At 50.3% G+C, this 16,202-nt stretch overlaps 5 protein-coding genes across 5 annotated transcripts; 4 read left to right on the top strand and 1 right to left on the bottom strand.

Annotated features, from left to right (window-relative positions):
* Window positions 1–1,010: 1,010 nt before the first annotated feature.
* N7482_010358 (putative MFS peptide transporter) lies at window positions 1,011–3,109 on the top strand (the record flags this gene model as incomplete). Its single annotated transcript, XM_056692482.1, has 4 exons — window positions 1,011–1,014; window positions 1,114–1,440; window positions 1,502–2,284; window positions 2,409–3,109. The coding sequence occupies 4 exons, from the start codon at window positions 1,011–1,013 to the stop codon at window positions 3,107–3,109; spliced, it is 1,815 nt and encodes a 604-aa protein (XP_056538439.1).
* Window positions 3,110–4,176: 1,067 nt separating this feature from the next.
* Window positions 4,177–5,576, top strand: N7482_010357 (glycoside hydrolase family 28 protein; the record flags this gene model as incomplete). Its single annotated transcript, XM_056692481.1, has 5 exons — window positions 4,177–4,449; window positions 4,501–4,923; window positions 4,989–5,118; window positions 5,183–5,267; window positions 5,324–5,576. The coding sequence occupies 5 exons, from the start codon at window positions 4,177–4,179 to the stop codon at window positions 5,574–5,576; spliced, it is 1,164 nt and encodes a 387-aa protein (XP_056538438.1).
* A 491-nt stretch (window positions 5,577–6,067) lies between these two features.
* On the bottom strand, window positions 6,068–8,818 carry N7482_010356 (Chitin synthase C; the record flags this gene model as incomplete). The annotated part of the gene is made up of 7 exons (XM_056692480.1): window positions 6,068–6,205; window positions 6,256–6,889; window positions 6,946–7,129; window positions 7,184–8,018; window positions 8,066–8,427; window positions 8,482–8,653; window positions 8,714–8,818. The coding sequence occupies 7 exons, from the start codon at window positions 8,816–8,818 to the stop codon at window positions 6,068–6,070; spliced, it is 2,430 nt and encodes an 809-aa protein (XP_056538437.1).
* Window positions 8,819–11,067: 2,249 nt separating this feature from the next.
* N7482_010355 (putative flavin-containing amine oxidase) lies at window positions 11,068–12,940 on the top strand (the record flags this gene model as incomplete). The annotated part of the gene is made up of 2 exons (XM_056692479.1): window positions 11,068–11,811; window positions 11,873–12,940. The coding sequence occupies 2 exons, from the start codon at window positions 11,068–11,070 to the stop codon at window positions 12,938–12,940; spliced, it is 1,812 nt and encodes a 603-aa protein (XP_056538436.1).
* A 725-nt stretch (window positions 12,941–13,665) lies between these two features.
* Window positions 13,666–14,777, top strand: N7482_010354 (ketopantoate reductase family protein; the record flags this gene model as incomplete). The annotated part of the gene is made up of 2 exons (XM_056692478.1): window positions 13,666–13,864; window positions 13,936–14,777. The coding sequence occupies 2 exons, from the start codon at window positions 13,666–13,668 to the stop codon at window positions 14,775–14,777; spliced, it is 1,041 nt and encodes a 346-aa protein (XP_056538435.1).
* Window positions 14,778–16,202: the final 1,425 nt, after the last annotated feature.

Here is a 16,202-nt window from a genome sequence, read left to right as displayed (position 1 = left end):
GACAAGCCAAGACTGGCCAGGCAGTCAATTTCCATCCACGTGAGCTGAGCATCGTCGATTACAGTCGTGCAATGTAAACTTTTGAGCCGAGTTGGCTGAGATATTTGCCCAGTTAGGTATGTGCTGATAAGAAGGGGCTAACCTTTATACTGGCTCTCAGCTAGTCTGGTAATACCTCTGTGGGACTGATCAAAAGGTCTATAGTAGCCCAGCACAAAAAAAACCGAAAGCCGTTGCCGGCCGCGATAGGAGATTGCCGCGCCATAAAGTACGAGCAACTGAGGGCGGTTCAGTATCTACCTGTTCCGCGACGCAAAGTACTGCCCTATGGTTACAATTTTCGATGGAGTTATCGCATAGGATTGCCAATGATAGCAAGACTGGCTTACTGATAGCTCTAGCGATTGCTTTTTTGGGACATCCACGGCTGGGGTCGAGTGTAATGCGTAAGCTTGCACTATATCCGGCTGTCTGACACCAATCATTTTACGCTCCCCGATGGCGAGTTATAAACTAAAATGCTAGTTTGCGTTTAGCACCTTAGAGCCAAGACTCTCTAAGGCTTGGCACAGAAACATCCCTATCGATACTGTGAATTTCGAATAACAAAGCTAAAATATCGCGTGACACCATTGGCCGAACCTTGTCAAGCGTGGTGCGCTCCCATGTTACATCTCGCGAGATTGGTCGCCATTCCTCGTCGCGATAACGCAAGGCGATGAGAGACAGCAGTCCAATACCACCCCACTCTTCAACATTCAACACTCCACTTGCTCAAGCCGTGCCTTCCTCGTCGAGACCATCTGGACGGACGGTGGTTTCCAAATCGAGATTTGGCGACAGGGCGACTTTCGCATTCCTGGAGCCCGAATTCTCCCTTGTACAACCGTACAACCCAACATCCCGAATTGTGAATCCTATTAAAACCCGCTCTCTATCCCCATCGGGGGCACTTCTGCTTCACCCTCACCCATCCTCTTTGCAAGCTTTGGCTTCACGCAGCCGTGGAGATGAGTCAGTCAATCCTCTTTGCCCTCACCATCCCCTGTTGCTTCTCTTGGTTTTTTTTTTTCTCTTCTTACACTGGCCAGCCTTACTGAACTCGTGCATTAGCGACCCCAGAAGATAAGAAAGCCCCATTCACGGAGACTGCTGGGCCTCACCATGCGTCCGAGTCCGTCGACCCGGCTGAGGAGCCAGCGCCTGTAGCTCTGAGCGACGAGAAACAGCTCCAGGCAGTCGACCGTGAAGTCTCAACTGACTCCTTCGAGGATGAGTATCAGTATCCTACGGAGGGGGAAAGCCTGACTCTCCGAAAGGTGGCCGGAAACATGCCTCTGGTCTCATTCGCCCTCTGCCTCGTCGAGTTTGCCGAGCGAGCATCCTACTATGGAGCGAAGACAGTCTTCTCCAACTTTGTCGAGTTCCCACTGCCAAAGGGTATGTGATTTTCGCACTTTTATTTAATCAATTATACAGACCGCTAACTCGCAGACTGCAGGTGGCAATGGAGCTGGCGCCCCCCCACGAGGCACACAAGAAACAGCAGGCGCACTGGGAATGGGCCTTCAAGCAGCCTCTGCATTAACCTTGCTGTTCGTCTTTCTATCCTACATCATTCCCATCTTCGGCGGCTGGTGGGCAGATGTCCATGTTGGCCGCTTCAAGGCCATTGCCGTGGGTGTCTTCATCTGCGGAGTGGCGCATATTATCCAGATCTTTGGTGCTATTCCATCAGTGCTGCAGAAAGGTAAAGCGAATGCTGCTCCGCCATTCGTCATCGGGCTCCTGCTTTTATCTTTTGGCGCCGGAATCTTCAAGCCCAACATCGCACCCACCATTCTCGACCAGAATCGCCAGAAGAAAGCTTATGTTAAGACGCTCAAATCCGGAGAACGGGTCATCGTGGACCCCGAGGCGACGACAACTCGCACGATGCTCATCTTTTATGGCTTCGTCAACATTGGTGCTTTCTATATGCTGGCTACGACATACGCTGAGAAGTATGTCGGCTTCTGGCTGTCCTTCCTCCTGGCTGGGATTATCTATTTCTTGCTTCCCATTCTCCTTTTTGTAATTTACAAGCGGACATACAAGCAGCCACCTGCAGGAAGCTCCGAGTTATCCGAGGCATTCAAGATCATTGGGACGGCACTGCGACAAAGCAGGTTCCAATTCTGGCGCAAGGACTTTTGGGAGGCAGCAAAGCCCGCTAATCTGCGCGAAAGGGATATCACCGTGAGCTGGACAGATAATGCTGTGAGAGATGTATCCAGGGCAGTCAGTATGTTGCAAGCCTTCTCTGTATCACCTCTGCCCCGTCACGCCTTGGTCGCATGCTTCAAACCTGCCACATATTGTTGTTCACCGAGGCCTTGTATGACAATGCACTAACTTTTGATTCCTAGGTGCATGTGATATTTTCTGGTTTTACCCCATCTGGAACCTGAACGACGGCGGGATCGGGTCTGTGGCATCAAATCAGGGTGCATCGATGATCACCAACGGCGCACCCAATGACCTGCTCAACAACTTCAATCCTCTGACCATTATCGTCGTGATTCCCTTTATGACATATGTGGTCTATCCGGCTCTGCAGCGCTACAACATCAGATTCGGGCCGATCAGTCGTATCACGTTTGGCTTTTTCCTGGCAACTGTTGCTGGGATTGCCGGGACGCTTGTTCAGTGGCGTGTGTATGAGCTCTCACCTTGTGGCTACTATGCTTCGACATGCGATGAGGTGGCTCCGATCAGCATCTGGTGGCAAATCCCCAATACCGTCCTCAGCGCGCTCAGCGAGATCTTTGCCAATGTCACCGCCTACGAGGTAGCCTATGCCAGGTCCCCTAAGAGCATGAGAGGTTTGATCATGGCAATCTTCCTGTTCATGAATGCGCTGTCCAGCGCTATCGGCGAGATTCTGATCCCTGTCACCAAGGACCCCTGGCTGATGTGGATCTGGGGTGCGCCGACCGTTGCACTTGCTCTTCAGACGGTTATTTTCTGGTTCAGGTTCAAGCACATGAATGATGAGAGTTTTTACGTCGACGAAGACGTGAATCCGTCTCCCACCGAAGATGTCAGGAAGCCAGAAAGATCTGTTTGATGCTTGAGCTTGCTGCGAATACCTTCGGGATGTTCCGGTTCAAGTGGCCTTTCTCGAGAGTTGCTATCACCGTATTCCTACTACTGCGATGAGCCCTTCAATGGCCCCGCCATGGGTTGTACCTTCTAGCCATTTACAAACCCAGAAGGAGGACCGATTGCCTTTTTATTTCGTCGGGCGATCCTGAATTCACAAGGATTTAATCAAGGGACTTGTTCTAAAATAGCGTGTTGTCAGTTCACGTCCTGTAGATTGCCCATTGATCGTAACCCTATTCAGTTATTTATTTAGTTTTTTTCGCGCGGACGGGTATTTCCGACCGCATGAAAGACACTTCTGGAAGTAGCATCGTAAGAGAGTCCAGAAGCATTAAATTAAATTATCTTGAAGTGGAATCAGGCAATTTTGATGGCAATGAGAAATCTGACGCGGCTCATCAGGTGCGCTACTCAATCCGCGGCCACTAACATTCGGACAGAGCGTTGAATGAGTGGTGGTAAATAAAAACCCCGAGGTTAACCCGCGGAAGACGAGGAACAACTGTGCTTTTCGCTCTCCTTCCAGGCATTCCCCCTGCGAATCTATGGGGCTTTCCCCACAACTGGGCGGGTTTTTATTATGCACAAAAACGCCGCGCAACTCTATCTGCAGCATGGTGGCGTGCCCTAGCAAATTTCGGAATGGAAGAAGTGGTAAAACGGAAACATCGGCCGGTTTCAGCTCGGCACAGAATATTCCACTATTCGTTGTCGGTACCCACTAAGCTTTCCTGAAGAATTTCAAGTTCACACACGGCTGTGTATGGATCTACTCCATGATCCTGGGTGTGGAAACCACCAATGGGACATGGAGGAGTATGGTTAAACCTTCCGCGATTGGAGGATAAACAAAACACAATGAGTCGCGTGTTGGGGGATTCGGGAGCTTTTCGTCCTCCGTCTGAGGGCCACCTGAAGAACAAGCATCGGGGCTGACATACCTATAAAGTGGCTTGATTCCAGGGATCAACGGCAGGGTAAAAAAGTATTGAGGCACACCAATCACGAACAGCCCATCCTGCACTTACAATGCCCACGATCTTTGGCTCCGTCTTGCTTGTTGCCTTGGCGGCTGGCGCACTTGCTTCCCCTGTCGCCGAGCCTGCCATCACCGAGGCCCCAAGCTTAGCCAAGAGAGCTACTTCTTGTACCTTCTCCGGCTCTACCGGTGCCTCCAAAGCGAGTGCATCTCAGAAGTCCTGCTCCACAATCATTCTGTCGAGTGTTGCTGTGCCGTCTGGAACGACACTGGATCTCAGCGACTTGGAAGATGACACCACGGCAAGTTTTATCCAGTCACCCGTCACTGCGCCTTTTTGTCCCTCTGTGGCCATGCTAACCAAGCCCTCGTAGGTAATTTTCGAAGGCGAAACCACCTGGGGGTATGAGGAGTGGGATGGCCCACTCCTCCAAATCTCAGGCAGCTCAATTACCGTTAAAGGTGCCAGCGGCGCCAAACTCAATCCCGATGGAGCGCGGTGGTGGGATGGTGAAGGGAGCAATGGGGGGAAGACGAAGCCGAAGTTTTTCTATGCTCACGATCTCACCTCGTCGACCATCACGGACCTCTACATCGAGAACACCCCAGTTCAGGCAGTTAGCATCAACGGCTGCGATGGGCTCACAATCACGGATATGACCATCAACAACGAGGCGGGTGACGATGAGGGCGGACACAATACCGACGGTTTCGATATCGGGAGCAGCACGAATGTGGTTATCACGGGTGCCACGGTTTATAACCAGGACGATTGTGTTGCAGTTAACTCTGGAACTGTAAGTCTTGAGAGAACCTGACTTGTCCACGTGGGCAAAAACAAAATAACTCACCTTGCGACTAGGATATCACCTTCAGCGGCGGTGTTTGCTCTGGTGGCCACGGACTATCTATTGGTAGCGTTGGTGGTCGGAGCGATAACACGGTGGAGACGGTTACATTCAAGGACTCTGAAGTGAAGGACTCGGTCAATGGTAAGAATCCCACTGGTTATTGTTCTGAGAATTGTGGCCAGTTGCATTAACAACTTCGATCAAGGTATCCGCATCAAGGCTTCCGCCGGCGACATCGGCGAAATCACAGGTGTGACCTATTCCGGAATCACCCTGTCCTCTATTTCAAAGTAAGTACAATATTCAGGTGCTGGGAGGCGAGAACTTTATTAATTGTACCTACCAGGTACGGTATCCTGATCGAGCAAAACTATGATGGCGGGGATCTCAAGGGAGATCCTACTAGCGGCATTCCCATTACAGACTTGACTGTTGAAAATATCTCTGGAGCTGATGCCGTTGCTTCAAGCGGATATGATGTGGTTATTGTTTGTGGATCCGGTGCCTGCTCCAACTGGACTTGGTCGGACGTCGATGTTACCGGCGGATCGAAATACAGTGGCTGCGAGAATGTTCCCAGCGTTACCAGCTGCTCCTGAAGGCCTTGTCTACTGCGATACCAATCGTACTAATTGGCTGATAGATAAGCGTACCTACCTTTTCCAGTGACTCCTTTGTATATGAATGTACCTCTATCGATATTTTGAACGAGAATTTCTATTACATCAAATCGTAGAGTGGGGATAAAATCCTTCCCAGGAAGACACTGTATTAAGAGAAACATCATAAACTCTGTGAAACCCTAGAAGAACCAAGAATGTATACACCGGAGTTCTCATTAGGCAACGATGGAGGCTGAAGTTCACCTAGTCTAAGGCCCACCTACACAAGTTCGTTCTGTGAGGTGGCAAACATATGCCTGAAAGATATATAGGGTCCATGCGCTTGGATGCCGTGAGCTACTTTAAGACTTCCGACTTGGCCACCCGCGATGATTCTCTAGATAGAATGCGTAGGCTATGAACAAATGCATAGAAAGACTCCACACTCCTTTGCTATTCATAATGGCTGAGGATAAGCCATAGAAAATCTATCGTCGCGAAACACAGCATAGAACAGTCGTTTTTGCCAAAAACCAGAGCGCCCCCACGAAACGGAAGAGCGAGATCCCGACAGTCGCCCATACCACGGCCAAAAGGTAATTCCATATACGTACATTAGGAATTTCCTATCCAATGCGGTTAGATTGCTGGAGGGTCTTGGACTCGAGAAACTTACCGAAAGACAGAACCGAGTGATTGATATGCTCATGATGCAAAGGACCATGATCAGGTTACTGAAAACCCAAAGTAACACTAGGTACGTCCGGAACGCTTTGTACAGGTCATCGACATCTTTTCCATTTGACTCTGCTGGTGGTTCAAACGTTGCCAGGGCTCGCTTGACGGTAGCTTGGAAGAGGGTGTCAATATCGATTTGTGGCCTATCCACTTCCTCAATAAATTTTGACTTCTCGTCCTTCTTTGTCTGAGCCTCGGGCAGGAGTTCGCTTTTGTTCGCTACTTTGGTGCCAATTGAGACATCGTGCCAATTGCAGAACGCATAGACCATGAGGATATTGGAGGAACAGGTCGTTCCTGCAAAGTAGGCCCAAGCGGATGTTAGTACGTGCAGTGGATCCATGTAGACAATGCTGGCGATAATATGCACTCCATAGGTAGCAACCAATGTAATCAAAATTATGCTGGAGCCGAGGTTGTTCCAGACTGCTGCTTGCATCGCATCTTCGTATAACACAGAATTGAAGGCTATCTTCGTCGTAGCTTGACTGACGAGATAGAATGCGAGAACTGCAGTGTATACCTGAACGACAGGGAAATATAAAAATGAAATGATGTAGGCCAGACGGGAACTTTAAGTGGGAAGGTATTTAGCGCAGTACAGAGAGTGCAACGAGAGAGTACTTACCCTTTAGGGCGGTTGCCAAGAGAGAGAATGAATTGCAGCATCAACAGCACTACATAAATGTATTTGAGGAAGTTGTTCACAATTGGTGAGGTTTCGCTGCCAAATGGCCATGCCTTTTGGTTGTTGGCTTGGTTTGGTGTTCCCACAAGACCCATTATGACCGAGGTTATTATAAAAAAGGAGGCTGTGAACCATTAGCGGTAGCTTATAGCTAGATAGATATATTGAGCGACCATACCAAGTGAGAACCAACTCAACACAAACTTGGCAAAGTTGTAAAGCATTTGGAGGTGGAGAAGTGCTAAGTGAAACAAACTATGTCCACTCTTGTACAGCCGAGTAAAATGTATAAACGCATAGAGATTCGCTGCAAGTGAGCCATTAAGCCGCTGACGCCGCTTAGTGATAAACTCAGCAAAATCCGTTGGTACTTGGACCTCCCCTCTCGACCCCTTGATAAAGGCTAAATGCCATTTGAAACCGGCCTTGGCCACTAATTCAAAGGACAGAATGCGATCGCCGGCAAAGAACATATTTTTCTTGAAGATGTTCATCCCATCAAAGCCTTTCTTGCCTAGCTTCGTCGACAGTGTCAGATCACCATTGAAATATCGTTCCAGTGGTCGACCCATGATGGCTCGATATCGGTATGCAGAAAACTCGCCCAGGGAAACATGTCCGAAGACGCTTTCCAAAGGCTTTTCAAGAATATTTGATTGCTTCAGGTCGAAGTTCTGGGCGGCAACGAAAGGATTGAGGAGACTTTTCTTGTCCCGGATGGGATGCACCTCGCCGCAGGCTCCGCCGAGATTTCTGTCGTTATAGAACGATTGCCATAATGCAAGAAAAGATTCCTTGCAGGCTTTGGTACCCGCGTCGAGGAGGATCACCACCTCTGGGTTCAACATGCGAGAAAATCCGTTGAAGATCCAGCGATGCGAATTGATCTTGTTGCTACTTTCCTGTTTCAGACACAGGATCATCTGGACTGGTGGGATATTCGTGGACTCGTCGCCTTCGGGGCGAACTAATTCCTGATTCGGCGTGACGGAAAGTTGCGTGGTATATTCGAACTATTTTCGTAAATACGTTGAAGAAAACATAAGCCCAGCTGACTTACTATGTGCGCGACCGTTTCTCTGCGGTCCACCGATCTCTTCATGACGCCGTCCTGGTAGACACCGATGGTCGCCAATACATCAAGGGTGTTTTTGTCGCAAGGATCAATTCCATCGAAGACTAGGCAGACCACAATCTTCTGCCAAGCTGGTCCTCCTTGATTCCAGAATTCCGACTTCTTAAGCTTGGTGATATCGCGGATGTTCTGCATCACTGCGTGCAGGGTCCGTGCTGTGAGAACCTTATTTTCGCTTTTGCATGTAATTGCGATCAGCAATTCCGTGTGTCGGTTATACATGGCCGGGCGGAGGTTGTAGCCATTTCGCATCACAAATTCGTCAGGATCGCAAGTAGCAGCAGTGTCTATGCAGTCAGTCTCTGGAATGCTGCCCGGACTACCACTGGTGGAACACTCACATCTGAGCTGGGAGAATTCCTCGGCAAGCTCCGCCGACTCTCGGTATTGTTTCTGCACCGCATTTTGAATGGCACTTGGCACTGGGTACTCCGCGCTCAGGACATAGCCGTGCACGAGCTTAATCTTTCGTGTAGGGTAGCGACGAATTCCAGGAACAAGTGAGCGACGGGGCTGCGGATTGGTTAGTATCTACAGCCTCAAAGTCGTGGCAGGTGTCGAGAATCGACTCACGTCAAAAGAGCCATCGGAGTTGTAGCTGCTCTCCCTCGTATGCTGCGGGCGAGGATAGTCGCTGAATCGATGGGGAGCAACCGCCGTCGGCGTCAGAGTCCCCATGATATCTGCAGGGCAACCGGTTGGAGACTAGATGAACTTAGGGCTAGACAGGTAGTGATGGAATTAACCAGAACCCGGAGACTCAAAGAGGGAAAGAATCTTGAGATCTTAGGAAAAACAGCGTGAACTTATTATGCCAATGGTTCGGTCGATCGGAATTAGACTGAGTGGCTAGGGCAACTGATGATCGCTCGCCAAAGAACGGCGCAAACGCGATGCCCACGGCAAAGCAAAATCAAGAAATCTATTCATAGTACACCGAGTAAAGAAAAAAAAATTCATTCTCGAAATCACTGTCAAAATTCCAGGTTTGAGACGCAAGTCGTGGGCCATGGATACAGACGATGCTGGTCGCGCCCGCAGTAATGCGCAATAGTCGTACGTCAGCGGGCCTGATTGGGTAATTAGCGGCCTCCCACCCACGGAGGGGATGAATATAGAGCCATCACTAGCATTGGTGGAGGGCGGTGGCATCTCTCAGCCGTTTCCACCACGTGTTATCCTGCGGATAGAGTCCTTAGCCTTAACCTATCTAGGGCAAGTTGGCAGATCGGGTAGGTTCTGGATTCTAAGGCTTGGAATATACTCTGGTCGGGAGTTTCGTTGCATTCGGCTGCGCACCTTCGGCGGACCAGCCGAAGCATGTCGTACGCGTTCCGATCCGGCCATCCAAGCGACCGGTCACACACTCCATTTGAAGCGGGCATTGACTTACCCTTCCACCCATAATTGGAATGAGGGAAGGTCATCATCTCGATACATTGTCGCCCGCACCCTATTGGCAATCTCGCACGGAAGACACGTTCAATCAATATAGATTTTCACCCTATGATGGGATTAGATAACAATCCCTTTGACCTGACTGCGATCCGAACCGCCGTACTTACCCGCGTGGGCTTCACTGATAGATATTCTAGATGGCTTAGCATGAGGTGGCCTCATGTTATCGAATTTCACATTATCATAATCCGACATCTATACAACTACATAATAGTCCACAAGATAGATGACAAAATTAAGAAAAAGGTAAGGGGTCTTGTCTTGCTTTATTGACCCCATCTATGGTAATGGTCGATATGGAATACGGCTATACTGCGGCGATTTAAATCGGCAACGCAGGTTCCATTACGATGAGTGTGGGTGATTGGAGTGAGAATTCAGAAAACGGGGGTGAGAATACCTAGAGTGGTAGGGACCACCCTACTCTAAACTCGCAACTATTTATGAACTGGAAAGACTTTACGCCCTTCCATCGCTCTACAAAGAGTTTTCTTAACGTTCCAAATGAGTTGTTGGCCAAGAAAGACTGTCCATTGAGTTTGATTTGGAACAGGATCCAATGATGGTCGCATTCGCAGGGTCTCTGACAGCCGAACGAGATAGTCAGCAACCGATACGAGCATTGGAGAACTTCCTAGAGGAGGCTTCTTCACCTTCCACATTGAATCATTTCCAGACTGAGCTTCAACCCATTTTCCGTCGATATAGTTCCGCCCGATCAGCAGGGATGGGTCAACCAACTGGATATTGGAAGCGTCCATTGTTGGAGCTGGCTTAATGCGAACCTGTAGTATAGCGTGTTATGGGCAACAAAAATGAAAAAGCTCAGGCTGTGATGACGGTTTAACTCATACAGTCACCACAGCGGCGCCTGAGAGTCGGCCTTGATCACCGTGGCGGTAGGCGACCGTGCTCGCAGTGGGCTCTCAGTGCCCTCCGCGGTCAGCGATAGAGATAATGGTCTCCGATTGAGGTGGAAAACCCCCCTATTTTTCGTTGATTGGACATCTCTGGTGGCTTCTACCTTGTAAAAGTGAAGCTTCTTTGGGAGACACTGCTACAAATCCGTGGTGGGGATGTGTGGTGGCAGGTTTCGGCGGGCGATAGCGGCAAGTAGCGGAGGATTGAGCCGTGGGAGATGGTAGTGATGATATGATAAGCGTACATTTGGGCTATCACCGCTATCGCCTGGATCCCCGCTCTCATCACAATCATCTCCGGAGCGGTGTATAGTCCGCCAGATGCTATTCTAGTTGGGGGTCTGCATCTCTCTCTCATCACAAGCATCTCCGGAGCGGTGTATAGTCCGCTAGATGCTATTCTAGTTGAGGGTTTGCATCTCTCTCTCATCATAAGCATCTCCGGAGCGGTGTATAGTCCGCCAGATGCTATATTAGTTGGGGGTTTGCATCTCTCTCTCTTCTCACACCTCCCCTCCGGATTCCCTTCAACATCTGCTTCTCTTCAATATGCCGAAAGTTGTTGAAACGGTTGATCTTTCCACCACCTCAAGCGCCTACTATGCGCCGGCGACTATTGCCCCCGCGGGCAAGGTGATTCATATCGCTGGCCAACCTGGAAGCACAAAGGATGGCGTTGTGCCGACCGATTATGAGTCGCAGATCCATCTGGCCCTGTTAAACCTTCGGAAGCTCATTATCGCCGCCGAATCCTCCATTGAACATATTGTCAAGCTCAACCTTTACATTGTCGACTACGATGCAGCCAGTCGGAAGCATGCCCGTCACGTCCAACGATTTCTAGGTCGACACCGGCCAGCAATTACCCTGATCCCGGTGCCCAAGCTTGCAGTGCCCTCATGGCTGTTCGAAATTGACGCCGTCATCGCCTTACCGGAGCCTTCGCTCCCTCCGGTCCTGTCCGCCGCGACTGAGAATACTGACATCATCATCGTCGGAGCTGGCCTTGCTGGGCTTTCTGCCGCTCACGATGTCTTGAGCGCAGGCCTATCCTGTGTCATTCTGGAGGCGCGCGATCGTGTTGGTGGCAAGACTTGGAACATGCCTCTCAAGGATGGCAAGGGCATCGTCGACCTCGGCGCCGCCTGGACCAACGACTCCAACCAGAGTAGGGTTTACGCTCTGGTACGGCGCTTGGGCGTGGAGATGATTGAGCAGAATACGCGAGGTAGTGCGGTTTTGCAAGATTTTGATGGCGAATGTACTCCTTTCGCTTATGGAGAGCTGCCGAATGTAAGAGAATTTGCGATCAATGAGAGCTCAATCGCTTTGTGTCGCTAACATTAGTATACAGTTTGACGAGGCAACCCAGGCTCATGTGGCAGAGATCCGTGACATGTGTGAGGCAGATTGCCAGGCCCTTGACACTTGGCGGCCTAAGGAAACCAGCCTAGATTCCGTCACATTTGATGCCTATCTGCGCTCGCGTGGAGCCAGTGAGATAGCCTTGGCTACTGCCACTGTATGGACCCGCGCAATGCTCGGGCAAGACCCGAAGGACATCTCGGCCCTCTACTTTTTGAACTATTGCAAGTCCGGCGGTGGTCTGTTGCAGATGCGATCTGATCGCAAGCATGGCGGCCAATACTTGCGAATTCGCCAGGGCACCCAAGCATTGTCTTTGGGACTGGCATCTTCGCTTCCCGCAGACATCGTGAGGCTTTCCAGCCCGGTTCACTCGGTCATCCAAAACATGGACCGGTCGGTCCAGGTCCACGCGGGGGGTGCTGTTTTTGCGGCCCGAAAGGTCATCATCACGGTGCCTAGCCCTTGTTTGAGGAATATTTCGTTCCACCCCAAGCTTCCTCCCGCAAAGCAGACATTTATTGAATCCACCACTTATGGGTATTACACAAAGGCCATGGTGGAGTTCCGTTCGCCTTTTTGGGTCCAGCGTGGTTTCTGTGGCCTCGCCCAATCCTTCACCGGGCCTGCTAGTGTAGTGAGAGACACCAGCAGTCCCGAGGATCGCAAGTACGTCCTCACATGCTTCATGTCGGGTGACCCTGGCCGAGCCTGGGCCGCGCTTCCAGCCAAGGAGCGAGAGCAGAGCTTGCTGCAGCAACTCGGTAAGCTTTTCGGTGTCACCGATCTGGACAACGAGTTTGTCCAGTTGGCCATGTACGAGTGGACGAACGATGAATATGCAGGCTGGGGCTGCCCGTGCGCTGCCCTCACCCCAGGCGTGCTGGACACTGTTGGTCCTGATGCGCTACGTGAAAACGCCGGCAATTTGCACTTTGCAGGCACCGAGACTGCTGGTGAATGGAAGGGTTACATGGAGGGTGCTGTCCGTAGCGGAGAACGAGCGGCGGCAGAGGTTATCAAGGCACTCAATTCCGATCCTTCTTCACGACTATGAATAATTTGTGCTAGTTTTGCCATATGGCGCACACCGCTGTCCATTACTAATAGATTTGGTAGAATTATCCCGCAGAGCCGGTATCATGATTTATTCCTATATATTTAACTGCTTCATGAGTCTACCGGTGTCGATCCTGCGAGAAGATAACAGAACTCCACTTCCATTTCTAGCCGAATCTCGCACTATGATTAGCCACTACTCCCCTTTCGGGTAGGTACCCAAGGGGAAATACAATCGCCGGTTTACACATTGAGAGCAAGTGCGTCCAGTACCAAATCTATTTTAGCAATACCACTTTAGATGAATTCCAAGCGCAAATCTACTCAATGGCATCTACTCGTTAGGGGCCTTTGCCAAACATCCATTAAATCGGCCGTGGTCTGCACTCTGTGGATCCGTAATCAGAGGCCTATCCTAGATAAAGTGGGCCAGCCCGCATAATTTCGCTTCGGTGCGTCCTGGCCGTCCGACCCCGCCTCGCCGCAACGGGCGCGATTCGCCATGGTTTTCCTATTCCGTTATATCTTGGTGGGGAATGGTAACGCGTGAACCGGCTCCTGGACTGAGATTAGCATTATCGCCGTATGTTGTTATGACCCTTATCAGCACTCGGATGCATTACGTGCCATTTAAAGTCGTCAAGCTACCGGCACTACGGACCCTGACGCTTCTCTTCCTTTCTAGCTCCCACCAACCACTACCATCCCTGTAATATTGCAACGATGGGAGAGCAAAAGGCCAGAGTCCTCATTGTCGGTACTGGAGGTGTCGGCACGCTAGCAGCCTATGCTCTCGAACAGGGCGGCAAAGCTGAGGTCACAGCGGTGATGAGATCTAATTATAACGCCGTGCAAAAGAACGGCATCAGCATTAATTCCGCCCAATATGGCAACGGTATTAAGGGGTGGCGCCCCACGCGCAGTGAGTGGCTCCTGTTCAACAAAATGTTGTGGATCTTTGAAGATCGGCTCATGCTGATATCAATCCTCAAGTCTGCAAGGTCGTTCCCAACACCGCAAAGGAGAACCTCCCTCCCTTCGATTTCATTCTTGTAACGACCAAGAACATCCCAGAGATCTCACCAACCGTGTCCGATATCATTGCTCCTGCTGTCACCCCGCACAAAACCGCCATTGTGCTCTGTCAGAATGGAATCAATATTGAGAAACCTCTCATCTCCTGCTTTCCCACCAACCCGATAATCAGTAGTGTTTCTTACGTCAGTGCTACCGAGATATCACACGGTAGTATCTTGCACGATGGTCAGGATGAGCAGACAATCGGCGCTTTCCACAATCCCGATGTACCGGCCCAAGTTGCGGAAGAGGCAGCCAAGCGTTATATCGATATCTACAACCCCGATGGTAAGATCGATGTCACTTTTGACGCAGATGTTCGTCGCGTTCGATGGCGCAAGCTACTCTATAATGCCTCCTTCAACCCAGTTGCGGCCATCTTGCGCATGGACACACCTCGTATGCGCATGAGCAGCCACGTCATTGATGATCTCATCCGGCCGATCATGAAGGAAGTGCTCGCTGCTGCCCGGGCTGATGGTATCACGGATTTTCCCGAGGACCTCCCGGAGATTTTGATCCGCGTCGACCCAATCGGCAGTGCTTTCAAGCCGTCCATGTGCCAGGATATTGAGAAGGGCAATCTGATCGAACTAGAAAACATTGTGGGTGAGCCTCTGCGAGAGGGAGAATCCAAGGGCGTGGCTATGCCCACACTACGCACTATCTACGGATTGCTCAAGGGCATGCAGCTCAAAGTCAAGGAAAGTAAGGGCATGTGGGAGCCCAAGTTTGGGTCCGAGAATCCGTATCAATGAAGCGGCTAGAAGTCGAATCATTTGGAAAATAAATAGAGTCGATAGGCGGTTTCATTTCCCTTACACAGATAGAATAGATATGCTCCTCAAACCCTAAAAACAAGGAACGGCTCTTCTCGGGCGCTCAGAAAGCGTATTAAGGTGCGTACATACTCATAGACTGCTTGTTTATGTAAGGGGCTTGGCTATGTGACCACAAGCTCCTTCTCTAGTTTAAATATACTTAGGCCAGACGTTCGCTGCTAGAAGCTGTTATTCTCTATTGAGAAATTGCCTGCTATTCAAGTCCTGCGCCCCGTTGGCTGGGGCCTCGGGTCAGACTTTTGATATCAATATACGGTATATTTTCTTTATTTCGGCTTGAATCTACAAAGTATCTCCATATGTTAGTTTGTCTAAGATTTGCTTTGAATTTCACAAGCAAACTTGACCCCTCACTCCCCCCGCCTCCCCGCGCAAGGTAATTCTATTTCCATGCCGAAGTACCGCACGAGATGTACTTATTGCATCATAGAATCTGAAATTCAGTGACTTATTTGCTGAGGAGCTTCATCTTCCCCGCCTTCAGGTCCCCGGATCCTCCATCCCTGGTCTTGTGTTCCGGCGGTGTAGCTGCACAAGAACTGTGCTTGTTCGGCCGGGGCTCGATCAACCTGGAAACCCTCCATAAATATACTGGGCGCGAAAAGCTGCTAGCGAATTGTGTCTTCAAATTCCCCTTGTCTTTCTTTCAATTAGCCCAACTCCTGTTCGCTGGCCTTTTCTGGTCTCAATTCTCCAAAATGCTTCACAAAGTCGTTGTCAATGCCTACAACTTTTAGGTGGTCGTCTTCGTAGCCATCGGCACGATTATACAGATCGGATGTATAATACTCGTTCTTGGTGGTGCACTATGTTCAGGTGCGGTCAGCATTGACATGCTTCTTGCAGGCCGCTTTGTTGCGGGCGTTGGCGCTGCTATCCTGGCTTGCATTGTGCCAATATACCAGGCTGAGGTCTCGACAGCCGGAACTCGGGGAGCAATGGTCTGCGTTACGGGAATCATGTATGCTGTCGGCTACACCCTGGCAGGCTGGCTTGGCTTCGCTTGCTTCTATATGAAAGCAAGCAGCTCATATGCGGCATTTGCCTGGCGATTCCCGCTCGCTTTCCAGGTTACTTTCCCTCTACTTGTCCTTGCAGGAAGCTCGTTGATCCCTTTCTCTCCCCGTTGGCTGCTTCAACAGGGACGTCGAGATGAGGGATTGTCAAACGCCTGCATAAAACCCCCAACGACCCCCATGATACCCGAGCAACTCGAGAGTTTATTTTGATTGAGAAGCAGTTTAAACACGATCGGTCAATGAACATCCGGCCTTTTGAAATATTTCGAACGCCTGCCAACCGGCGACGAGCTTTTACGGCCTTTCTTCTCATGGCTGCCGA

The sequence above is a fragment of the Penicillium canariense genome (assembly GCF_028826845.1).
Source record: "Penicillium canariense strain IBT 26290 chromosome Unknown utg000008l_segment0_segment0, whole genome shotgun sequence".
Classification (NCBI taxonomy): Eukaryota; Fungi; Ascomycota; class Eurotiomycetes; order Eurotiales; family Aspergillaceae; genus Penicillium; species Penicillium canariense.
Note: the sequence above shows the minus strand (reverse complement) of the source record. Positions and strands in the feature narration are given on the sequence as shown.